The 25,827-nt window shown below is 48.9% G+C and overlaps 1 protein-coding gene and 1 pseudogene across 1 annotated transcript in view; one reads left to right on the forward strand and one right to left on the reverse strand.

Moving 5' to 3' along the window:
• Positions 1–20,866, forward strand: part of LOC149368010 (uncharacterized) — a 70,171-nt gene extending 49,305 nt beyond the window's left edge. Inside the window, exons 8-9 of the mRNA XM_089569725.1 lie at positions 5,363–5,557; positions 20,523–20,866. Of these exons, the coding sequence (XP_089425851.1) occupies positions 5,363–5,557; positions 20,523–20,765 (438 nt within the window). The 3' untranslated portion in view covers positions 20,766–20,866. The remainder of the gene's footprint in view (positions 1–5,362; positions 5,558–20,522) is intronic.
• A 2,911-nt stretch (positions 20,867–23,777) lies between these two features.
• LOC149368011 (5S ribosomal RNA) lies at positions 23,778–23,895 on the reverse strand (annotated as a pseudogene).
• Between the last annotated feature and the right edge of the window lie 1,932 nt (positions 23,896–25,827).

Raw genomic sequence — 25,827 nt, forward strand, 5'->3', positions numbered from 1 at the left:
TCTGTTTTGTTTGGTCTAGAGAAGGCATATGATACAACATCGCGCTATGGTATCATCAGTGGCCTGTTCGTCTTTGGGATCTCGGGGTATATGCTGTCCACCATTCAGTTATCTGTCTGAACGAACATTCAAGGTCCCGGTAGGTATTCCTAATCTTAGCAGTTTTCACAACGTAATGCTGTCCCTCAAGGCAGCGTTCTTAGCTGCACGCTTTCCATAGTCAAAATGAATTCATTATAGAGTATCCCACCGAGCAGAGTATCCTACTCCGTTTATGCTGCCGATATACCAATAAACTACAAGCCATTGATTTGTCCACCTGTGAGCGGTAAATTCAGCTGGGAGTGAACAAAGTATCAAAATGGGCGACGAAAGCGGATTTAAACTTAATAGACATAATTCAATCATAATACTATTCACAAATCAACGTGGTATTAGACCCAAACCGACATGACACTTAACGAGCAGAGTATTGCTGTCCAAAAGACCGTAAATTTATTGGCGTCATAGTCGCCGAAAAGCTTGCATTTATCACACACATTAAGCAGTGAAGACTGAAATGCATGAAGGAACTGAACCTTCTAAAGGTTCTGTCACACCAGTCTTGATGTACAAATCGAGATATCCTGCTGAGTCTTCTAAATAACGTAGTTCTGTCACGTATAGGCTACGCCTCGGTAGTGTACGAGTCAGCCCGAAAAAACTACCTTAAAAATGCACGATGCAGTGTACCACCTGGGGCTACGGTTGGCTACTGGTGCCTTGCGTACAAGACCAATTTCCAGTTTTTACATTGAGGCGGACCGATGGTCACTTGAACGATGGCAGAAGTTTACAAGTACAACATGCGCTACGAAGGTATTCATGGGTGCATGGGTGCTGAGCACCGATGCTACGTGGTATTGCGAAATCCACCCAATACACTGCTGCTTTGTTTTTGAAACCGACCGTCTGAAACAGAAACTTTACCCTTTTGAATAGCCACACTTTACTGAGACATGAACATACCAATCCCCAATATGCTGGTGACTTCTAAATACGTAGACCACAACTTATTCTCCTGAGCGAAGTTGTAAAAAAAAATAAAATATACTTTATTGAATTTTATCACGAATACATTGATTTTCATCCAACACCTCTTTTTAAGAGACAGTGTTGTTTGGCGTGTCGGTCAGGCATTCGTCGTCAGTCGGTCGATCGGTACCCCTTCCTGCTTTTAGGAGACAATGCAATCGTTGACATGTCATGCGTTCTCTGCTTTTTGAGAGAAACAGGATATTTTGAGGAACATTAAAATCTCACAAGCTGCTTTTGTTTTTTGGTAAGCCTGAGCCACTTTCCCATCCCTGAGACAAGGCTGAGGCCTTTTCATTTGTTTATTTGAAGCCTCGAGACCATTGTCCAGCCAATGATAGCTACTGAGGTTATCCAACCCACTTTAGAGCTTTTATTAGTAGCCATTTCTGAGGTTTATTTTCAATAGGATCACTAGGTAGCCAAAAGATCTTTAGGCCCAGTCCACCACCGATGGTTTTTTCACATTTTTATAAAATTCAGCGAAACGTTTTTCGTATATGGCTTGTGCTTGGCGCATGATCCAAAAACAAAACACGCAACGCCAATTTATTTCTTGTGTCATATAGGTAAATAGCACAGAAAATAATTGCTTGTGTGATCAGCAGCATTATAAAAATTAACCATATATTTTCTGTAGAAATTTATGCCTTCTTAGTGTAGGCCCTCTTAATATGGACTCAAATTATGTACAGCACTTTTTGGGACGAAACTTTTTAAATGCACTTACGCCATGTCACCATGGAAACTATCTGATGAGGCAGTGGATAGAGTGAAAATGCATAGAGCCCATTATCGCATGTATCCTTGTCGCATTAATATCAAGAGCGCAAAGAGTCTTGAAACTTTTTGGATTTGAGTACATGTCAAGCACTGCCTAAATGATATGCCTTTGTTACGTACTGGAATTGTCAGTATACTGCTTGTCATACTGTTTCCACAGAGTTTCGAGTTAACTCTTGAACTGCCAGACACGCCGACCCCTCCTGCTCACACATTTTCTGGTTGCCAAAGCACTTCTCTTTCTAGTGTCAGAACCATAGTTAGGGCTTGGCGTCTCACATCCTGGCGCATATAGCTCATTGTATAAAAGACCCGCCGCGGTGGCTCAGTGATTACGGCACTCGGCTGCTGACCCGAAAGACGCGGATTCGATGCCGGCCACGGTGGCCGAATTTCAATGAAGGCGAAATTCTAGAGGCCCGTGTGCTGTGCGCTGTCAGTGCACGTTAAAGAACCCCAGGTGATCGAAATTTGCGGAGCCCTTCACTACGGCGTCCCTCATAGTCTGAGTCGCTTCGGGACGTTAAACCCCAATAAAACAAGCCAAACTAAACTAATTGTATAAAGAGAATTAAGCCGCATAAAATTAAGAGCTGCTTGCATACATTATAACCTCTATAGCCTCATAGATGCCTTTACGCAGCCCACAATGCTAAGTTAGCGCTTTTTATAGAGTTCACCGCAGAAGAAACGAAATAGGCAATGCTCCTCTTTCATGCAGGCATGTCGGGCAGTAACAGAACTTGGCGCCGGTAGAAAGCGGTAAATATGCAAATGCAGGAGCAACAACTTTTTCAAGCAATCCAAACAGTAAAGATATGGATTCAAATTAAATGTGGTCTCTGCTTCATTATGGCAACGGTTTTTTTTTATACCACAGGACCAGGCAACAGTGCTGAGCACATTTCAAAGAAAATCAATAAGGCTTGTTAAGGTAGCTTCCGAATGTGTTCGAATGGTGCTGTCGTGATCACACGACAAATTTACATGGATAAGGGCAGCAGGAACCGTAGCTGATGGCTGAGGAAGGTGCAAACATGCATCTCTGTGTGAGTAACTAAATTTAGGCATTCCGAAAATGGAAGGAGGATTAACGAAATCTGGGAAGTGTTTCACACTTCCGACATAAAGGTGATGGTCGGTCAACGATCGCTGTCACTCAGCGGGCAAGTAACCATGGTCGTAGCAGGCAGCCACAGGCAAATGAAGGTAGCGGATGGACGTGCTCATACACATCGATGGCATCTTATTCTCAAGGCTTCGAGAATGTCTTATTTAAGGAACTGATGCAGCTGACCCAGGAAGCGCTGGTGAACAACTTTCTCAACACCTAACAGGTCGTGTTGGTGAGCAGTACTGAAACAATAGCATTGCGAGCATTTGATCCAGTTTCGTACTGTTGATCACCCGATCCAAAGGGCCCCCCAGCAAAATCTTCATCAAAAACAAACGAGGGAACATTACATTCACGCAGTTTCATAGCCATAGGAATATCGGCACAAAGACTATCATGGCCCACGAGGCGAGTCGAGATCACTCCATTTTTCTGATTTCAATGGAAACCAAAATGCCACTTCAACTTCATATTTCGAAGCATTTCTGTAATATAGACTTAACACAGTTTGCATAAAAAAAAGGGTCACAGGGGTTTTCTTGACATTATTGTGTTGTTTTTCACCACGATTTGTTATGCACAACTTGCTCGGCGTACAGTTTTTATCAGGAACAAAGGTGTCAATATTAAAGTGGCACGACAGTACAGGTACATAGGGTGCTTGCCTGAGCACTTGAGAAGCATAAGCTGCTGCCATACTTTGTTTTTTGGCATAAAATAAATTCAGCCGCCACGCTGGCTAAGTGGTTCATGGCGCTCGGCTGCGGACCCTGAAGACGTAAGTTTGATCCCGGCCGCATCGGTTGAATTTGGATGAAGGCAAAATTCTAGAGGCCCGTGTACCATGCGATGTCAGAGCACGTTGGAGAATCCGAAATGATCGAAATTTCCGGAGCTCTTCAATACGGCGTCCCTCATAACATGAGTCGCTTTCAGACGTTAAAGCTCCAATAAATCACTAAACCAATAAAATGAAGTCAAAATCTCATTAAAAAGTTAGATGAGTTCGCACTTATTAGGGATTTGTAAACTGTGAAGTAGGCGCGCTTTAATTGAGGCGATACTTGTTTGTACATCGAGTTCCTCATCTCGAGGTACCATGTGGTTACAACCTCAACCGAAAACTACTCCTGTTGCTCAGCCCACTATTGAGCAGAGGAAGTTGCTTTTAGTCACCAATTCCTCACGCAAATACTTTTTGTAGACATAGGTCCGCATATCCGGCAGGTTTTTAAAAAAAATTACGATGCTGCGGAAGAGACATTTGCACTGCACACCGTCATTGTCACTCGTTACACACTGGCGCCGGCGAGTCGACACCCGAGCACCGATCATTACAAAATGTTCTGTATGGAGCCTCGAGCCGCAGAAGGACGGCAGTGCTGTTTTTTTCGTGGATGAAAAAATTATGACAGCGGGGCAGCCATGATCGCGTCGCGTCGCACACACGGCAGTTTTCAAGCACAGTAGTTACACGAACCGTGACCAAAATTGGCGCTGGATACGTAGCAGAAACAACGTCGTGTGCTCGCTTCAGTCGCGATCACTGCAACGATCGCAAGGAATGCGACTAGCGCGGAAAGCTAAATTCATTTCAGCATTCGGGAAACACGGCGGGCGTAGCGGGTTTTCTCGGCTGCACATTTCGCTGCCTTGATATAAAAGCACTTGCTCTGATTGCAATCACTATCACTACACGGACACGTCTCACTGTGCTGTGCAGCTATTGCGAGCACAGGAAATTCACCGTGAGCAGCTGCTACTGCTCGCTGTGCGTGTTGATGGCCGCAGGAATTAGGCACGCTTTGAGCAACCACAAACGGCTACAAATGAACGATCTATGGCATCGCCATTGCGTAGGCCTTGCGTCAGTTTGAAAACCCGAGAGGGCGAGTATGCGTCGTCCAATGGCGCATATCGAGCATCAAATGGCGCCGCTTGCATTGGTCCTGGAAGTCCAAGCACTTTCCGCATTCAGAGGCAAATATCCATGAAAAAACGAGCCATTCACGCGGCTTGCATGGACCCTTGGGGTCACATGTTTTCTACGGCGTGAAAATACCGCGGCCGCACATAAGGCAGCCATTTTTTCTGTCGACGTCAGTGACGTAGTGAAATGTGATCGCGCTTCTGGGCGTTGTTTGCTCGAGTAAGCCTACCGGATATGGTGTGGCAATACTCCTCCCGGTTACCGTTCCCGCTCGCCGACAGGCGGCCACATGAATTGACGGCTAAGCAGTGCTACGCCGTGGGGACGCTGTTCGCACCGCTTTGCATCCCTGATCAAGTGACCATCCTCCGCTTTCTGGCATAGCCGGCAATTTGCCTGCACCGAGTGTCCGTCAAATCGTGCTTGTGGGAATGAGTGCCTTCGCCTTTGTACCCTCGCAGGTTCGGCGCAACTACGCACTCTTCGAGTGCGCGGCTGCTTTCGTCCTCGGCTCTTCTATGAAGCGCGCTGCGGTGGCCTTCGAGGTGGTCTCGTGGCATCCGCGCCTCTCCACGGCTGTCCAGCGCATTGGGTCCCTCAGCGAGGCAGATGCCGCGCTGTGCATCCGACAGGGGGCCAGGCGGCTCCGGAACGAGGTAAGCCCGCGAAGAATGCCGATCTTGCGGTCCCTCGACCAAGAGGTCGTGTAGGTCACTTTCGGTGTGTATACATCGTGTTCCGACTGTCGCACTTAGATTGAGACGAAATGCTAGAGACCCGTGTACTGTGTGACGTGAGTGCACGTTAAAGAGCCCCAGGTCTTCGAAATTATCCGGAGTCCTCCACTGCGGCGTCCCTCATTCTCTGATTCGTTTTTTACGTTAAAACCCACAAATTCAAGCCAAACTAGAAGCAAGCAAAATGTTGTTGCATTCTTCAGCTTTGTTTCGACTATGCCCAAAGGTTTTCAGATTCAGAAGCAATGACGTCCACTTTCGACATTCAATTTCGATTAGCTTACGAAGTATAGGATATTTTTTACGAAATCAGCGCCACACTACGGCAGCGCCGCCAGCTAGCAGACGAAACATAGCCAGTGCAGAACCACGTAATTTGTTCAGTTGTTTAAGTAGTTCGCCGGCACTTGTATATACTGTTGCCAGAGATGTGCTGTTTAAATATGCGTTAGGAGTGCCTTAAAGAGATGCTTGAACGACAATGGTACTGAAAACCAGCAAAGTGTCATTGCATGAGTGCGGTGGTGCCAGAAACAGACGGTCAAAAATTGGAGCAGAGGGTCTAGAACGCGTGCAGGACCATGAGAGTGCAGTTACAAGGGCGCGAGCCTATAATCCCAAAAAGGTTTTTTTTCCTTGAACCGAAGGGCCTATGTAAACACAAGGCGCTATTTGTCGACAAGCATTCATGAGTACATATGACTAAAGCCCACATTTCAAGTTCTAAAAGCCTCGAGCACGCTGTATAGTGGCAGGCCATATTACGGCATGCATGTATGGTGATATCTCGCTTTCTTATCCACGGAGTGCGGAGGACATAGAATACTTTCATTCCGATTCAGTTTCTTTCTTATACTTTTCACTTCTTTATCAGAAATAAGTGCCGCCGCGGTGGCTCAGTGGCTATGATGCTCGGCTGCTGTCCCGAAAGACGCGGGTTCGATCCCGGCCGCTGCGGTTGAATTTCTTTGGAGGAGAAATTCGAGGCCCGTGTACTGTGCGATGTCAGTGCACGTTAAAGAACCCCAGGTGGTCGAAATTTCCGGAGCCCTCCACTACGGCGTCTCTCATAGCCTTAGTCGCTTCGGCACGTTAAACCCCATAAACCAACCAACCTTTATCGGAAATAAGCCTTTACTAGAAAATATGCCAACTGCACTCACTTGTGCCTGCGTTCTCAGCATAACATCACGAACAAAACGCCTTTATTATCCAATGATTACATCTAGTTTTCCTCGAATGACATTCACAAATATACTCCAAGCAAGGAGGCCTCGACTTTCGCGGTTTGGACACATTACCTGGTATTGCGCAGAGCCGCGACCAGCATTGTACAGTTTTCCCAATGTCTGTGGTCTCACGTTTACCCGTTTCACCAAGAAAAAACGCCAACAGAACACATGTGTGAAAATCTCATACTAAAAGATCAGTATGGCAGCTACACTGAGTTCAAAACGCGTGGCTCGAAAGTTCCGCAGTGTACATTGATATTTACAGCCGAATGTTATGTTCTCTTTTAAATTGTTCGGAAAATATGCAACCAAAGCATCGAGAACAATGTTATCTGCACTGATTTTCTCAGCCTACAAAGAGCACTACGCTCCAGCAATGCAGTCAAACCGTTACTTTGTGATATATGATCAAGAATACAACGAGGTTCACAACGCAAGGTCCTTACAAACAATTCTGCTGGGTCCCCAGTCATGTAGGAATTGATGGCATTGAAATAGCGGACATATGCTCTGTACTAGCTCGCAAGAAAGAAATCAGGAAAGTAAACATACAACATACCTCGTGTATGAAGTGTTATTAGGTCGTATTCAGTGGGCACACACATCTTACACCTAGCTTTAGCTTTTCAAACAAACAAACCCACATGTGAATTATGGAGATATGTGGTGAACGCAAACCACATTTTATTTTCTTGTAGAAAGCTAGAGATACAAATGGAAAAGATTTCCTACAATTTTATGAACACCTCCCGTTACACCCTAGGTTAATCATCCGAGGTAATGCAGTTGTAACTTTCTCCGTTTTTGTGGTTTTAAAGACATCAAATCTTCTGATCTCATTTTCAGGCGGTAAATCATTTTCCGGGGAGACAACACTTGAACCTTTCGTTTGTCCAATGTGCCATCAAGCACAACACAAGAGACACATTAGTTTTAAATTGGCTCCAATGCAGGTTTCCACCGTCTACCGCTCCGCTTCCACGCTGGCTGTTTTCGAAAGACAGACAGCGATTATTTTCTTGTCTCTCGTTTATTCTTTTACACCATTGACAAACAAGACCGCTTGTATAACACAGGGCTACCACCAACATCGAAAAAACTGGCACTGGCTTAGCTGAGCCAGGATATACGTAGCGAAAGCAGTTTCTTCTACTGACATCTCGGAAGCGACGCGCCGTCTTTGTTGTTCAGCAGCTTCGTGGCGGCTCTTGGGGAGACGTTCTTCGGGTGTCTCGGCTGCCCGCTTAGCCCTTCTCTCCTCGATATCACGCTGTCGGCCGGCCTCGTACCATGCAACGACTTCTGGAGCGGAAGACTTTCGCGCAGCCTGTACTGCTGCCGTGACGAGCACGGCCACTCTCTTTCTTCCATGGTGCGTGTCTGAGGGAGCGAGCGCATCCCTTCCGACAAATATGCCCGTTGCGCGGCGTGACTTAACGCATGCGCAGTGAGTCGCATAGCGAAATGATCGGAACTCGGCGGAGCGACGGCGCGCGGCTCACACTTGTGGCTCCAGAGTAAGTGGTTGCCGTGACAACGGCGCATTCGCAGTAGTGGCCTTTGCCCGGCCCTGCGAAATGCGCTTCTGCTGGCCTAGTGTAGCTTTCGCTACAAAAAAGCGACGTTGCCGTGAAAGAGCGATTCCACCTATGCTGACACGACACAATTCTACACAGAGTCGCCATATTGTACCGATTCAACCGCCCCCTCTAGGTGGTGAAAATCGACAATAGCGTGCAGTCAGTTGAACTCGAGTCGTGAGGCCCGCGCGGTCATACGCAAAAAACAATACACTGTATAATAAACTCCATCTCAAACAAAAAATAAAAACTCGGCAAAGACAACAATGCTTACGTGTGGGAATGCGAAAGCAAGCGCGTATGAGACTACCTGAAACGCCGTACGACGAAAAGTTGCATTACAATTTTGAAACGAAACTCGGGAAAGGCGTAAAGTACGAGGTTCCTATGTCGTCGGTTCGAATCCCTGTAGCAAGTTAACCTCCAACCTCACTAGCAGATGTAAGCTATATGCAATAAGAAATAGTATAATAATAATAACAATAAACACATTAATTTTTCAGAATACGTGTTTACATATTTAAGACAGGTCTGCCCAAGCCGTAAAGGCTTTTAGGGCAGCACCTGGCACTCGGTGAATGACGATGATTTTGCAATAAATGCGTGGCAAAACAAACAAAAGTAACCTTAATAACAAAACACGAAGAAAGAAACAGTTTAAGTTAACGACACGAGAGTTTTTAACAAATGCATTAATTGTGACAGCAAAGAAACTGAAAAGATAGAATCAGTCAGGGAATCAAAAATTTTGGGTATACAATTATGAGTTAAGTGGCCATAATGAGTGTAGCAGTGAGGTACCGTAAAACGACGGTAATGTCGAAAAGAACGAACAGGAATGAAAGGAACCAAATATTCACTTTCCCAAAAGCGAGCACGAATAACTACATGATGAAAGAGGGCATGAAAGAGGGCAGTTGTAAAAACCAAAATAAATTAGTCAGGTTAAACGATGATATTGTAGCGTGCAACGCCAAAAAGAACACCCGCGCAGAGAGGAAAAACCTGCGGCGGTCCCCTAGTGGTTCGAGCGCGCGCGAGAGAGCCAACTAACTTCTTCCTCTTCTAGTGCATGCGCTACTTCTGTCTCTTCTTCGAATGCATGTATCACTGCCCCCCTCTTCTGCAGCATCGACACGATGCGGCTGGGAGTGAAAAGTCAGCGAAAGGGTAGAACACAGCTGCAGTGGACCGCAGTTCAGTCAGGTAGCCGGTCGTGGTAAGGCTTCATGCGAACAACGTGTACGACTTCAGTTCGGTGCGACCGGCGCGATGAACAAGCTGTCGGGGCGGGAGCAACTGCATAAGTCACATCACTGATGCGGCGCACTACTTCGTAAGGGCCGAAGTATCGGCGCAGCAGCTTTTCAGAGAGCCCGCGGCGACGAACAGGTATCCAAATCCACACAAGGTCGCCGGGAGCATAACTGACGAAACGGCGTCCACAGTTGTACTTAGTGGCGTCAGCCTCCTGTTGACGGTGGATGCGCAGGCGGGCCAGTTGACGCGCTTCCTCAGCACGCTGAACGAAGGTATCTACGTCGATGTCAGCGTCAGAGTCGCAGTACGGGTCGACGGGCAACATAGGATCCAACGGAGTGGTCACCTGGCGACCGAAGACAAGCTGAAAGGGGGTCAGTCGGGTTGTTTCCTGCAGGGCGGTGTTGTACGCAAACGTTACGTACGGCAGAATGGCGTCCCAAGTTCGATGCTCGACGTCAACGTACATACATTGATAGCATGTCGGCTAGTGTGCGGTTGAGTCGCTCTACCAACCCGTTTGTCTGCGGGTGATACGCCGTAGCACGTCGGTGGCTCGTGTGCGTCAGAGTCATCACGGACTGGGTTAAGCGGGCCGTGAAAGCAGTTCCCCGGTCAGTAACAACAGCGGCGGGTGCTCCATGACGCAAGACAATGTTGTGGACGAAGAACTGCGCCACTTCAGCAGCAGTGCCTTTGGCAAGAGACGTGGTCTCAGCGTACCGTGTGAGGTAGTCAGTCGCAACGACTATCCAACGCTTTCCAGACGAAGACTTCGGAAATGGGCCAAGGAGGTCCATGCCCACTTGATGGAAAGGGGTCTTCGGTGGATCGACGGGGTGAAGAAATCCGGCCGGTTTCAATGGAGGAGTCTTCCGACGTTGGCATTCACGGCATGTTTTGACGTAGGCCCGCACCGATGGGAGTAACCTGGGCCAATAATACTTTTGTCTAATCCGCGCGAGTGTACGGCTGACTCCAAGGTGGCCGGCGGATGGTGCATCATGACAGGCACTCAAGATCTCAGACCGCAGCTGTGATGGTACGACGAGTAGGAACACTTCTTCGCTGTTGGCAAAGTTGCGCTTGTAGAGAACACCAGACCGTAAAGTGAAGGTGTGAAGCCCTCGAAGAAAAACACGCGGAATGGGAGCGTCACTGCCTTCGAGGTAATCGATGAGCGGCGCCAACTCCGTGTCCGCCCTCTGAAGCTGCGCCATTTGGGTGGTACTAACAGAGCCCAGGAAAGGAAAATCATCGGTGGTTTCTTCGGTATTGATTGGGATAGGCGCGCGCGACAGACAATCCGCATCCTGATGCTTGCGGCCAGACTTGTAAACTACTGTTAAGTCGTATTCTTGCAAGCGTAAGCTCCATCTAGCCAAGCGTCCTGAGGGGTCTTTGAGGCTCGCCAGCCAGCATAAGGAGTGGTGGTCGCTTACCACACGGAAGGGTCGTCCGTAGAGGTACGGTCGGAACTTGCAGATGGCCCATATCACTGCAAGACATTCTTTCTCCGTCGTAGAATAATTGGTCTCGGAGCGCGTAAGTGTCCGACTAGCATAACTGATGACCCGTTCTGCACCGTCTTGCCACTGGATCAGTACTGCACCAAGGCCAACATTGCTGGCGTCAGTGTGGATGTCCGTGGCAGCATGCTCGTCGAAATGGCCGAGTATCGGAGTGCTTTGCAGACGGCTGCGAAGCTCGACAAATGCAGCCTCTTCGTCGGTCCCCCACAGGAAGGGCGTGTCGTCACGGGTCAGTGCGTTCAGCGGTTCCGCGATTTTCGAGAAATCTTGAATAAAGCGCCTATAATAGGAGCACAGGCCTAAAAACCGGCGAACGGCCTTCTTGTCAGTTGGGCGTGGAAAACCTGAGACGGCAGCAGTCTTGTCAGGGTCCGGGCGAATACCTTGTGCGCTGACAACGTGACCAAGAAAGCGAAGTTCCTCAAAGCCAAAATGGCATTTCTCGGCTTTGATGGTGAGTTGCGCGGATTTGAGCGCTTGTAGCACAATGCGCAACCGCTCCAAATGTTGGTCAAAGGTGGGCGAAAATATAACGACATCGTCCAGGTACACCAGGCAGGACTGCCATTTCAAGCCGGAGAGGACAGTGTCCATCATGCGTTGGAAAGTACCGGTGCTGAGCACAGACCAAACGGGAGCACTTTAAACTCATAGAGGCCGTCAGGCGTCACGAAAGCCGTCTTCTCCCGGTCTCTCTCGTCCACTTCGATTTGCCAGTACCCGCTTTTAAGATCCAATGACGAGAAGTATCTGGCGTTCCGCAATCGGTCGAGCGCGTCATCTATCCTGGGCAGCGGGTAAACGTCCTTTTTGGTCACGCTGTTAAGTTTCCTGTAGTCCACGCAGAAACGCAGAGTATTGTCCTTCTTTTTGACAAGAACCACAGGCGATGCCCACGGACTGGTGGACGGCTGAATGACATCGTCTGCAAGCATCTCGGCAACCTGATTCTGAATGGCTTCTCTCTCCACCGGGGAAACACGATATGGGCGCTGGCAGACGGGTCGCGTAGTCTCGTCAGTGATGATACGATGCTTGGCGAGTGGAGTTCGGCCGACCTTCGAGCACGTAGCGAAACAGTCCGCAAATTCTGCCAAGAGGGCCGACAGAAGATCCCTCTGAACCGACGGCAAGGCAGGATTTATTCTGACTGACTGAAGGACGTGATGTGGGCCAGCATACTCCGGAGAGGGTCCTCCCACGGTGCACAAACCTGGAACCTCAGCAACGTCGTGGAGGAAGGCAATAGCCATGCCTTTGGCCAGGTGCTGATATTCGTTGGCAAAGTTAGTCAGGAGGACGTGGGTGCGGCCGTCACGTAGTTGGACGAGACCTCTTGCAACGGCAAGTCCCCGCTGAAGCAGCAGTGGACTATGGCTGTCCGCTAGGCCCTCGTAGTCATGAAAGAGGTCGTTCCGCACGAGCACCAGAACACTGCACCGCGGCGGCACCGTGACGTCGTTCTCGACAATGCGCAGAGCGTTGCTGCAGGGATCGCGGGAGTCAAAGCGCGCCACGGCCTGTTTGGTCGAGAACGTGACACGTGCCTCCTGAAAGTCAATCACAGCGCCGTTCGACTGCAGGAAGTCGATCCCCAGAATCAAGTCTCTGGAACACTCGGGGAGTACGACAAATTCACCAACGTACGTAAAACCACTAATCCCAACTCTAGCCGTGCACTTGCCCACAGGGGAAATTAGGTGGCCACCAGCGGTGCGAATGGGGGTCCCCGTCCACGGTGTCAGAACCTTCTTAAGTTCTCCAGCGAAGGCACGGCTCATAACAGAGTAATCAGCACCGGTATCGAGCAGCGCGGTAATGTCAGTGCCATCAATTGTCACACGCAAATCGGATGCAGCGTATCTGATACTGTCGCTGCCTCTCTCTGTCCGGGTATCGTCGGCTCGAGGGTTCCGCGATGGAGGATCTTGACACGTCCCGACGTCAGCGGCCTTGCCTCCAGAGGTCGCTGGTGTTAGTTTTCCCGACGCGGACTCGGCGAGCGACGGCCAGCAGAGCTACTCTGGCGGCCAGGGCTGGAAGAGCGATAACGGAGAGGCGAAGGGGAACGGGACTCGCGCCTTCCAGAGTAGGCAGGGTTCTGGCGTGCCCAGAGATGCTATGCAATCTCATGCGGTCGTTCGCCGTTCTGAGGGCAGGGTGCGTCGGGATGGAAACCGCGAAGGCCCACTTGGCGGTACGGACAGGCGCGGTAGAGGTGACCAGGCTCCCCACAGTGGTAGCAGAGAGGCCTGCGGTCCGGTGTACGCCACAAATCCGACTTGCGAGGGCGTGGCCCAGCTGTAGCAGATGCGGTTGCAAAATACGTGGCGATGTTACTCACGGAGGTCGACGGGGTCACACCGTAGCCAGGCACGCTTGCGTGACATGTGCCGATGTTGCTCACGCCAGGCGTTGGGGTAATGGGACCGTAGCCTGTCGTGCGACGTACAACAGATGCGTACGTGGGTCGGTCATCGAACCGGGATGGCGCTTCGGGGACAGGAGGTGCCTGCGCAGCCTGTCGCACCTCGTCCCTGACAACTTCGGACAGCGCTGCCAGCGGCGCAGGTGCAACCTGAGGCAGATGGATCCGTTGCAGTTCCTCCCGGACAACGGAGCGAATTAGTTCACGCAAGGTGTCTGCACTGCCGCCGAGACACGACGAAAAGCCTTCGGGCACCATGCAGTTGATGTCCCGGTTGTACTGGCGGGCCCGTTGTTGCAGCGTCGTCTCCATCGTGGTCGCCTCGGTTAGAAATTCCGCCACCGTGCGGGGTGGGCTGCGCACGAGGCCCGCGAACAGCTCCTGCTTAACCCCACGCATGAGATGGCGCAGCTTCTTCTCCTCTGTCATGTTGGGGTCGGCGCGCTTGAAAAGACGGGTCATGTCTTCGGTGTACATGCGCACGCTTTCGTTCGTGCGCTGATTTCGGGAGTGCAGCGCAGCTTCAGCCTTCTCCCGGCGGTCAGCGTTGGGGAACGTAGCCAGGAGACTCCGGCAAAACGTCTTCCAGGTGGGAAGTGTAGCCTCGTGGTTTTCAAACCACGTCCGAGCAGACTCTTCCAGGGCAAAGTAGACGTTATTCAGCTTGCGCTCGTCGCACCAGCCGTTGTAGCGTGCGACCCGCTCGAACGTCTCCAGCCAGTCCTCAGCGTCTTCGAACACGTCACCGTGAAAAGATGGCGGTGTTCGCGGTGGGTGGCAAAGGATCGGCGCCAGGGGCCTGGTGTCAGCGGCCATGGCAGTTGGACTCGACGGTAGAGGCTGGATCGGCGGCTGGGTCCTGGTGTCAGTGGCCATGTCAGTTGGACTCGGCGGTCGAGGCTGCGTCGTCCTTGTTGGCGGGGGAAGGGGCCGAAATTCAGGCGACTCTCCGCGGAGACGGCGGCTGGGTCGCTGGTGAACCGGTGTGAGGTCCGTAGTGACGCTGTACGGAGTTTGCAGGTCGGGAAGCGTACCCAGCACCTCCACCAAACTGTAGCGTGCAACGCCAAAAAGAACACCCGCGCAGAGAGGAAAAACCTGCGGCGGTCCCCTAGTGGTTCGAGCGCGCGCGAGAGAGCCAACTAACTTCTTCCTCTTCTAGCGCATGCGCTACTTCTGTCTCTTCTTCGAATGCATGTATCAATATTATATGCCACGGATCGAAGAAAGTTCCTTTGTAATGAATTTAATTTTATTCGCCAAGATTCCGAGCAGTGATAAAACACAGTGGCTCCATATATGAGGATCCCATAAATCATGGAATGCGCAATAAGTTTGCGTGTCTGGAAACAAGGTAATAAATATCGGTGCATGAAGGTTGTTACATAATAATATCAGATGACTATTCCAAGAGATATCTTTGTCAAAAAGTATATCAAGATATTCGACACTATTCGCAAAATTAATAGGAAGGTAACAACAATTAAAACAGTGTTAAGAATATAAAACAAATTTTTAACAAGCGGGATTGTGCAAACAGACGAGCTTAATTTTTTGTTGATTAATTAAAATAGAATTATTTTAAAACCAGCTCAAAAAATGCACCACATCCGTTCTAAAAGCATCCATGGCAAGAGGCAGCGAAACATTTGTTGACAACAAAAGCGTGTCATCGGCGTATTAAAAAAAGTACCATTTGGCTCCAGCATTCAATAAATCATTCATAAATAAATTGAAAAGCAATGGTGATAAATCAGAGCCCTGTGAAACACCTGCCGACAAAAGTGGCTCTGCACTTCGATGCCCGCCTATTTCGACAACTTGGGCCCGATTAGCAAAAGTCCTTCAGCAGATCATTAAACGGGTCCCTGAAACCCATGAGATCAAGTTCTTTTAGCAGTAGTTCGTGACGAACACAATCGAAAGCTTCGCTGGCGTTCAGAAACGCACCACATGCGAATACATTATTATCGAACTACGAGTAAATGATACCAGCAAAACTTCCTAATAAACAAAACAGTTCATTTACACTGAATGTAACCAAGCTGTGCCTCTGTTAAGACGTTATTCATACAACAAAACTGTACATAACTCGGAATAGGTGCTTTTCGAGAATCTGAGCAATCCCAGGTAGAATTTAAATAGGCCCATAAATGTCAATAGCTTTTAGCGAACCACTCATGCAACTTTTAAATTGTGTAGGATGAGGCAGTCAGTACGACACCACCCGGAGCGCTGTACGACAAATGATTACTTTGCACTTTCGTACTGCGAATGTCGGGAAAGCTAGCGCCACAAGGAAGTTGGGCAGTGGCGAGTAATACGCAGAAGAGCGACATGTATAGAACTGCATGAAGGGGTGGTGCTCGGCCTCATGTGTGCTTCAAAGGGCCGCTTGATTTCGTCAGCCTGTTTTTCTTGCTATCGCTGGGATTTTCTGTGACATCTGCTAGTATGTGCCACATGCACTCACACACGCACGCGCCGACGGATTTTCTAGTAATGGAAATGCAATGCTTTCGCATTTAAATTTTTAGCTGGAGCGAGGGCAGCCTGCTCTTCGTTTGTCCTTTGAACTTCAAGAATTCTCGTGGTGATGTTAACATATTAAGAAAAATCGTCAACTGCTAAAAAAATATACCTCTGAAACTCTATACAGTGAGGCTTGAGGTATACCTTGTTTTTATTATTGTCCTTTTAGCTGGCTTTATTTCTCCTCATCTGTTTATTTCTCGTGTCCTGTTAATTTGTTACTAAATCGCCATCAAACACGGTATAGTTGTCTAGTGTTCACAAATGCTATTGTGGAAACGTTGCGGTGACGTGATTCTCAAACGAGGTGCTTAGCCTGAAAAGACTGTGCTACCCTCGCTACTCAGTTCTCACGTTTGAAAAAACCTCAAATACATCTACTCGATGGCATAGCAACTGATGTCGAGAACGTCGATAGGCATGAAAAACCGAGAGCGTTCCCCTACATGCACTATCCACAGCAAATCCTCTCGTAGCTTCAGACGTTTAAGACAACTGCCAAACTCACTCTGCCAAATTATTTTTTTTTCCATTCTGCTGATAGTGGGTCTCGCTTACCCTTGACTAAAAAAGTGAACAAAGGCTTCGGTTAGGAGATCAGTCTCTTACTTCCCGGAAAAGTGAGCATTTGTTTTAGGATCCTTCGATTGGTTTCGTCAAAAATTGGGGGGGGGGGGGGGGGGGGGGCAGGGGGCGGATACTTAATTCCATTACGTGTGTCAATGCCATAGCATATATGGCCTCTTCAGCGCACGTATACAAGCTCAGTTGACGACTGTTGGCTGCACCGCATCACATAATGCATGACATCATACTCTGGACCCACCAATCAGCTGCGGCAGCTGCCACCACGCTCGCTTTCACACCAGCGGCATGTGACGTGGATTGCTGAGCTTGCACGCAGCGTCGTCCAAGGCGCTTCCGCGGTGCTCAGAGGTTATCATGTTCGGCTGCTGACCCAAAATCCACGGCTTCGATCGCGGCTTTGATCCCGGCTACGGCGGTCGGGTTTATATGGAAGCAAAATGGTAGCGGTCACTGCACTGTGCGAGACCAATGCACGCTAAAGAACACCGGATGGTCGAAGTTGCCCGGAGCCGTTCGCTACGGCGTCCCTCATAGCCTGGTTCATATTGTATTGTTAAGCTCAATAGACCATAACGATAATAAAACAGGGATGCTGCCGCAGACGCTGGCTTTTTTCTCTGAGGAGGTTTCTATGCCATTGCAGAAAATGGTGTCTCAAATGTGTGAAATAAGGCATGCAAAGGAGTTTGCTCGTGCAAGAAAGCTACTGTGCATAAAATTCCCCTGCCGTGTTCTAGAATTTCGGTGCTGCGAACCTGAAGATGTATTCATTTCTGCTTTCAGTTTGGATTATGCTTGCTGGGGTTTAATGTCCCATAGCGAATCAGGCTATGAAGGACGTCGTAGTGGAGGGCTTCGGATAATTTCGACCACCTGGGGTTCTTTAATCGAGATGCGGCCGCAGTAGTCGCATCTCAAAGGACTGGAAATGCTACAGGCCTGCGTTCTGTACGCTACCAGCGGTCGGGATCGAACCAGCGTCTTTCGGGGCAGCAGCTGAGCACCATAACTACTGAGCCACCGTGGCGTCACAATATCTGCTTTCGAAAATGTGAATTATTCTTAAATACGGCCTGCAGTCCCGCCTGTCATCTAGCGCACGCACCCAGGTACCTAGCACAGGAATGCAATATTAGCAATTGACGGTTACTGGCGCAGCAGTGGCACAAGCTGTAGACGCAATGTTACATCCGAAAACGAGTATTTTGCGAGAACAGAGCTAGCTCACGTTACAGCCGTCAATGAGACAGTGAAGTTGCCGCCATCGGGAAAGGAAAGCAGTCTCTGCAAGCAATGCTTCGGATGCACTTACTCAGAATTATAATGCTTACCTAGATTTAACTCCGTCGCCTCATGCGTTGACAGTTTGTCCCGCTGGAGCGCATGTAACAAACCTGATCAGTGCTAATTCAGTATTATTTTGGCATTCTGTGCGTTTTATTTTTTGCACTACACCGTAGACCTTTTTAATGCTTATTTTAATGTAATGGCGCTTGAGGTCCCGTTAAGAGTGAGTAAATTACTCACTGGCGTCCACCCAAGCGCATCCTTACGGCTACAAAGGAAAGCTGTACACCTTTCACAGACACTTCGTAATTAAACAAAAAGTCCTGGGTGAATCCAACACGAATTCGAAGCTGCGGAAGCTCTACAGCTTTTCTTTGTAGTCGCAAAGCTTCGCTTATGTGCATGACAGAGAGTAATTACACCCTTATTAGAAGTCTACTTTCACTTGGAAGATTCCCGTAAATATTTAACCTAGAGTTCCCGCTGCCGAGGAAACCCGGGTCCAGTGATGCGACGATAATTCGGATTAGCGAAAAAATCATATGCCTTAAGTCACACATACGTCCTTTGTCTATTGGGGTGACGTCTAGGTGTCACGTGGTGAGTGACGTCAAACACAGCAAAAGCGTAGGGCGTTACAAAGAAATTAAAATTTGCATAAATCGGGATAATGATTGACTTCTTAAAGCGCTACTCATGGGTACGAAAATACCGAAAGTATAAACCCCCCATACACACACGGCGAAAACTATCAACTAATTTTGTTGCCCGTGAAGTTTATTTATATGAACTCTTAAAAAGGTAAATAAAATCAAAGAAACACATCAAAAAAAGGAGGATACACTTAAGCTCAGCATTAAGGGTATGGCGCGATAGCGTACTGGGTTAATTCCCGCACGTGCAGAAGGTAGTTCTCTACTTTGCATTCATAAATCCCATGGCGCAGTAGTGCAGCACTTAAGCGATGCGCCACTTCTCCTTCGTTGACAGGAGCTCCCAGTGGTGCGCCTTTTGAGTCCCAGGTTTATCTTCCCAAGCGACCAGTCATTCATTTAACTGCCACCTGCCACGGTGCGCAGTTTGCTTACTATCCGCTGGGCAGGCTGTGGTGACGGCGGAAGGTCACGTGACCTAGGCGGCCCACCTGCCTCCTAGCCTGCTCTCTAGGCACCACCGGCCAGAGTCATGCCCGTCATGTCGGACACACGGCGATAGCCAGCTTTACCTAGCAGAGTGAAGCTATCGCTTCAAAATGGTGGTATCATGGTGCTTTGGGTACCTTAATTTTGTATGTGCAGTTCACAGGTGTGAAGTCAAGCATGAAAACTAAGGAGGCCTATTTGAAGGCTTACTGGCGTTTATGAGGTAGTAATATGCAAACAATAAAAATAACAGTTAACGAAGGCTTTATCACTTTATAGCAAATTATTTGCGTATTAAAGGATTTCAGTCGTCGAGAGATGGAATACAACCTTACTACCCGTTGTCGGGAGCCGAGGGCGCTACCCCCCCCCCCCCCCCCCCCGCCACGGAGGAGCTCCCTCTCGACCAATTGTGCGACGTAACGAGAGCAAATTCAAAAGCGATGGAGTGAAATGCAAAGTAAGCTGAAGGACTCTCTAACGCTATGGCGGTACTCTCCTACGGTTAAATTAGGCGTTCACTAAGTTTTTGTTGCAAGGTTCATACGGCGCACGTGCGCTTTAACTTGCGCACTAGGATACTCCTGTGAAACACCTAAATGAAATGCTGCAGCTGCACGACAGTAGGAACATGGCTGCGTCCAGAAGTGCGAATTCTATTAGCTCGATATGTACGAAACCCTTTACTCGCAATGATATTTCAGTCGATATTCGGAGCCCATTTACATCTTTTCGTTGCCTCTCTGTCAGGGCACAGTTAGGAAATTTATTTGTTAGAGCAAGCTTGCTTAGAAGTCCTGTGGTGTAAAGGTGTAGTATTAAAGGTATAGTATAGTACAGGAGGACCGGCCTTCGAATCACTGTGCCGCGCAATTTTCCACCGGGTGAAATAAAAATCCGCCTGCTGACCGAATTGCACAGCCAGGCCAGGGGCGCCGCCTTATCTTTGTGACCAGTACCCAAAAGGTACTCCCTCACCGGAACAGGGCCTGGCCGCCATTGTGCAATACTTGGACACAACCTCCTGTGCGAATGCACCAATTAACCATCGCTCCTCAGTCCACAGCAGCAGCGGAGTAACTGACTAAGGCGGTGGCCAGACCACTAAATTAACGGGGACAGGATGCCCACATCTGGCACAGGACAGGGTTAATGCAGAGATATGGGTCATGCCGCTATCCTGCAATGGGCGTCTTCCGAATGATGATGGCGAAGATTACGTATATTAACCCCTGCGTTGTGCGCCCAACCACTGAAAACATCGTGTACCTGATAGCTATGTGCGTTTGTCCCTTGGACGCAGTTCTGGCACTTGGCCGGCATCGTGAACGAGGAACTGGTGTGCAACCGTCCCCAAAGCCTAGAAGAGGGCGGCGCGGAAAATCGACAGTTCGACAGACTGGGCTATTACGTCCTGGACCACATCCGCACCTATTTGAAGGTCGGCGACATTTTGGACGAAGAGGTGGAAGTGAGGCCAAGCGACAGCGTTGCCATCAGGAGGGCTGCTCCTACCCGGAGGTGCAGGCGCAAGACGAAGAACTGAGAGAGCCGGGGTCGGCACGCAAAAGGAAAGGGGCGGGGGGAGGTGAGAATGCTTGCAGATGAACAATACCGGTTCTGTTCTCTGCAAACAAGAATTTCTCTGAGTACAAAGTCTGCAGCAGTGTGCTACTAAATTTCACCGCTTTTACTTACTGACAGTGTCTCACTCGGAGGCATGCTTCAACAAAACAAAACCAAAGGACTGAATTGATCCCCACTCAAATAAATTGAAACTGGCGGCTACACTTTGCTCATTTTAAAGTACTGACAATAGCCCATACAAGAAAAACTTCTAAAAGAAAATAATGAACAACCCGACGGCATACTTAAGTTCCGCCTGAAGGCTATCTCTTGGGCATTTTCTGTTTTGCAAGTGTATATCACTGGGAGTTCTCACATCAATCCTGGCGAAGTCGTGCAGCGGTTGACGAATTGGAGATAAATACAGTCGTATCTCGAGTCACAAGCGAAGTTATTAAGAAGCGTGTCGGTGGCCTTGAGCGTGAACAATGCTTTGTGGAATTAGTGCCCTCTTGAAGGGACACTGAAGCACTTTTTTTGAATACCGGGCTAGCAACGGCATCCTATAGTTTTTCATGCTGTATATTTGAATACCGGACGCAAATAAACTAAACACAAGCGCGAATTGCCTTCTTTAGCAGAAATAACCGACCTGCCCTAGGGACACGCCGTGGGGCACGCCGTCGCCGTTCATTGGTCAAGTGGTCATGACACATTGAGGACCGGAGTTCCGAATTCGAACCGCTGACCAGGACGGATTTTTTTTAACTATAACATTTCTGAGAAAGCTGTATAGCTTTTCTTTGTAGCCGTATGGCTGCGCTCGGGTGGATGTGAATGAGTAAGTACTTTCTTATACATAACACTTAAGTTCCCTAGAATGCTTCAGGCTGCAGGAACATCCCACTTGAATGGCACTGAAGGGTCCGGCGATGCGCGCAGTCCTTTACAATTTTATGTAATACGCGCACAGCCCCAGGAATCTTCGCACAGCTTCCGTGTCATTCGACTGTGCAAATCTTTCAGCAGAGGTATACCGCGGGTCCTGGTGCATTTCATGGCTGCTTGAGATGTGGCCCATAACGGGCGAAGTGGCAATTCTATGGTTTCAGGGTGAGCCCCGATGACTTGATTGCCGGGCACGATTTGAAGCCTTTTCAGATGACCGTGAAAGGTCGAGGGGAAAACAACGCAATGTAAGTATACGAGACATATTGGCTACTTCATGCTTGCCACTACTGTGTCCATTCCACACCTGAACGTCACTGGAGCTGAACAAAGTACAAATGACATTACCTCGAATATGAAGAGGCCGTCAGGCGTGATGAAGGCAGTGTTCTCTTGGTGCCTTTCATCGACCTCTACCTGCTATTACCCGCTGTTAAGGTCTGTGTACACGAAGTATTCGGCGTCAAGGCGGCCTAACGCATTGTCGATGTGGAGTAGAAGGCAGACATCTTTCTTCTGTACGTTGTTCACGAAAAACCGGAGATAACCGTCCATCTTCACGTGGACTACGTGGGCTGCCCAGGGCATCCGATAGATGGATGACGTAGCCGCGACGCATTTCTTCCACTTGGTCCCAGATGACTCGACGTCGAGACATGGTAGGGGCTGTGGGGCAGGAAACGGGTGTCTTCACCGGTTTTAATGCGGTGCTGTGCAGCAGGTATTTGTCACGCCTCTGAATAAGCAAAAAAAAAAACAGTTGCTGTAGCTCTGAAGGAGACAGCAGATCTGGTCTTGTCTGTTGCCGGGAACCGCAGACAAGTCGGCGCCCGCCCGGGCACGACGACGAGTGCGGCGCCGTCGGCCAGTTTCAAAAGGTCCGGGAGGAAATCCGCAGTGACTCCTACCTTGAGGACAATGCGAGCAACACGGGTCGTCACTCCGCTAGCTCGAACCCACTCGCACGCCATTCTTCCAAGCGGATATCGATCACATCCCCAAACTCACTCAGGACCATTCGAAAGGTCTCATCCGGCACGTAGAAAGGAACCCAATGAATCTTAGCGGGCATCTCTCTACGCACCGGATCGATGACGGCGCAGTACCGTCCCTTTACCTCCACTCCACCGACTTGCACCAGCGCGTCCTTGGCCTCTTGAGTGCGCAGCTTGAGCAGCCACACGTGCCCCATCTGATATGGGCCGATCCCTGCCACAGACTTCAAAACGCCAATTGCTTTGAGCGGAGTTCCAAAATCCTCAATCTTATAAGGCCTGCCATCCACGTCGCAATGTACGAACACACCATCCTTCAGACCGTCGCGTGAATCACCCTCCTCCGAGGGGTACAGTTTCGTGCTACCGTCGTGCGAAGGCAGCGACGGTAAAACGAACCTGTACCCCTCGGAGGAGGGTGATTCACGCGCGCACCCCGGCCGTCGCCGGTGAAAGGACCTCGCACGGAGAGAGCCATTCCGCGTACGCTCCCATCGAGCATGGTATGACCGATGGCGAGAGTCAGTGCTTTCCGAGGGCTTTATGTACTCTTTTCGGCCCTCCAGGATGCAAAACTGCGCATGGATACTTCCCACACTCGTGGCAACAGCCGCCAAGCGCGCAGTTACCTGCCATGTGCTTTTCTGAGCCGTTCTGGCGTACCTAAACCACTGCGGCATGAATGGAAAAAGCAGCGGGAGCGAGCCTGTGTTGTTTACACATGAACCGGCAGTGAGTGCACCTCGGTGGGCGCAAATTGTGCGCTTCTGCGCAGTGTTATGCGCACACTGGGCCTCCCAGCTATCTTGGCGCTTTGCTAGAGTTTAATCTGCAGCGTAACTGCCGTGGCAGACGTCAGAATGACAGCAGGGACGCCACGGGTTCGCTTCGAGTTTTGCCACAGTTTCGCGTCCGCACGTACTACACGTTGCCGATCGGATTGTATTATCGATAACAAAATAACGTCACCTCCTATAGTTGCCTGAGACACTGCGTAACTATGACTGAAAAAAAAAAAACGTGAAGGGCGAATAAAAACGCAAAAGAAGTGCCATCAGCACTCGGTGTTCCCAGGTGGTCTCCCTCCCGAGTACTGACCGAGCCCAATGCTGCTTAGCTTCGGTGATCGGACGAGAACTGGCGAATTCAGCATGTATGGCCGATTTTTTTTCTTTATTGCCAAGCTCACAACAACATTACAGATCATAAAGAAAACAACGATAAAAGTGCCGCCAGTTCTTCGGCTGACATGTGCTGTTCAAAATTGTTTTTAGTAACCAAATTGTCAAGTACATTCAGCCAATCCGGTGGATTAGATTGGGCTCGTTATGCCTCTCTGATATACGCCACGGCCTCAAAGAAGTTTTCTCGGACGGGACGTGTATTGACGTCTGCGTGCCGTACCTGCATTCTAGTCTTCCATAAACTATGGAGGGCAAGGAGCATTATCATATCGTACGGTACTTCTTTGTTCGTGTGTTCGTGTCTCTCTTTTTCTTGGTCCTTCGTTTTAGTTGCGCTGTTTCGTTACTTCATTGTTGTCGACAGGTAGAAATCGTATGCCATACGGATCTATTGGGAGCTCCTTTTTTATCGTTCTTTCAAGAACATCCCAATGAAATATTGGGTCCCAACAGTCTATAAAAACATGTTCAATTGTCTCTGGATTCTTGCACAGAAGACAATTCGTTGTCCACGGGAAAAATATTCCTTTTTTCTCAAGCCAAGTTTTCACTGGAAGTAGTCCAGTATGTAATTTGAACAAAAAGGATTTCGCCGCTGCTTTATCTGGCATTCGCCTTACTCTTTTTAAAACGTCGCTTCCAGGACCTTCAAAGTACACAGAACGGTACCCAGGCACATATCAAAGAGGTCTTCATACAGTTGACGTCTTGAAACGGAAGAAAGATATTCCATCGAAAATCGGACACTCAACATTCTAAACGCACATACCGTCTCGCGTAGGTAGCCAGTGATTGCTGTACCTGCTTCTGTGCAGGATGATACAATGAATTGGGGTAACATTTTACGCATCCTCACTTACAAAACAGTTCGCAAAAACAGGTCATGCTGGTCTCGAAGATATAGAAACCGCGATATTATCTGGCGTAGAAACAAATGAACGAGACCCAAGCCTCCGCTTCTGAGAGGTCAAAAGAAATTTATGCGAGTCATTCTTTCCCATGTAGAAGTCCAAATAAAAACAGCAAAAACACAATGGACTTTCTGGATATTGACACGTGACACAGACAAAACATTCATGACATACCATATTTTGGAAACTAGAAAAACATTACAGATACCAGCTCGCGAAAGCAAATAAATCTTTGCCCTGCCTTCCTTCCGCTTTTTCAAGTACTCGATTTGTTTCTTCTGTCCAGTACCGCTTAGTGTCTCGGTAACAGCACAGGGGTACACCGAGGTACTTTGTAGGCAATGGCGATCACTTCATCAGAGCGAAGTATTCCGGCCTGTTGTCCCAGTGCCCGTGCCAAAAGCCTGAACTTTTTTACCAGTTAATTTGGCACCCAGTCTGTTTGCAGTATTTCCCTAAAATAGTAACTTCACGTATACTATCTTTATCTGAACAGAAAATAGCGATGTCATCCGCATAAGCTAGGACCTTAACATGAGCGTCATGAAACTTAAAACCAACCACCCTATCACTGTGAAGCAGAGCTAAGCACATTGGTTCAAGTTACAGCCCAAATAGCAGCAATGATAGCGGGCAACCTTGTCTCACCGATGAGTGCACATTCACGCTCTCGGTAAGATTGCCATTTACGATGATGACACGCGTCGTACAAGATGCGTATGACATCTTAACGCCATCCAGTATCACTCGGCCCACATTGGTGTGCTCAAGGACGCAAAACAAAACTGCGTGCGACACTCGATCAAAAGCCTTTGCTATATCCAGTTGCAGCGTAGCAATACAACCTTCAAAAGCATCGGAACACTCCAGAACACTACGGGCAACATGGATGTTAGTATTTATCGTGCGGCCTTTGATGCCGCAAGTTTGGTGCGGGCCTATCAAAAGAGTAATCACTTTCTGTAGTCTGTTTGATAGTACCTTGGTGAATATTTTGTAGTCTA

This window comes from Amblyomma mixtum, chromosome 1, assembly GCF_055824585.1.
Source record: "Amblyomma mixtum isolate Tamu chromosome 1, ASM5582458v1, whole genome shotgun sequence".
NCBI classification, from domain to species: domain Eukaryota; kingdom Metazoa; phylum Arthropoda; class Arachnida; order Ixodida; family Ixodidae; genus Amblyomma; species Amblyomma mixtum.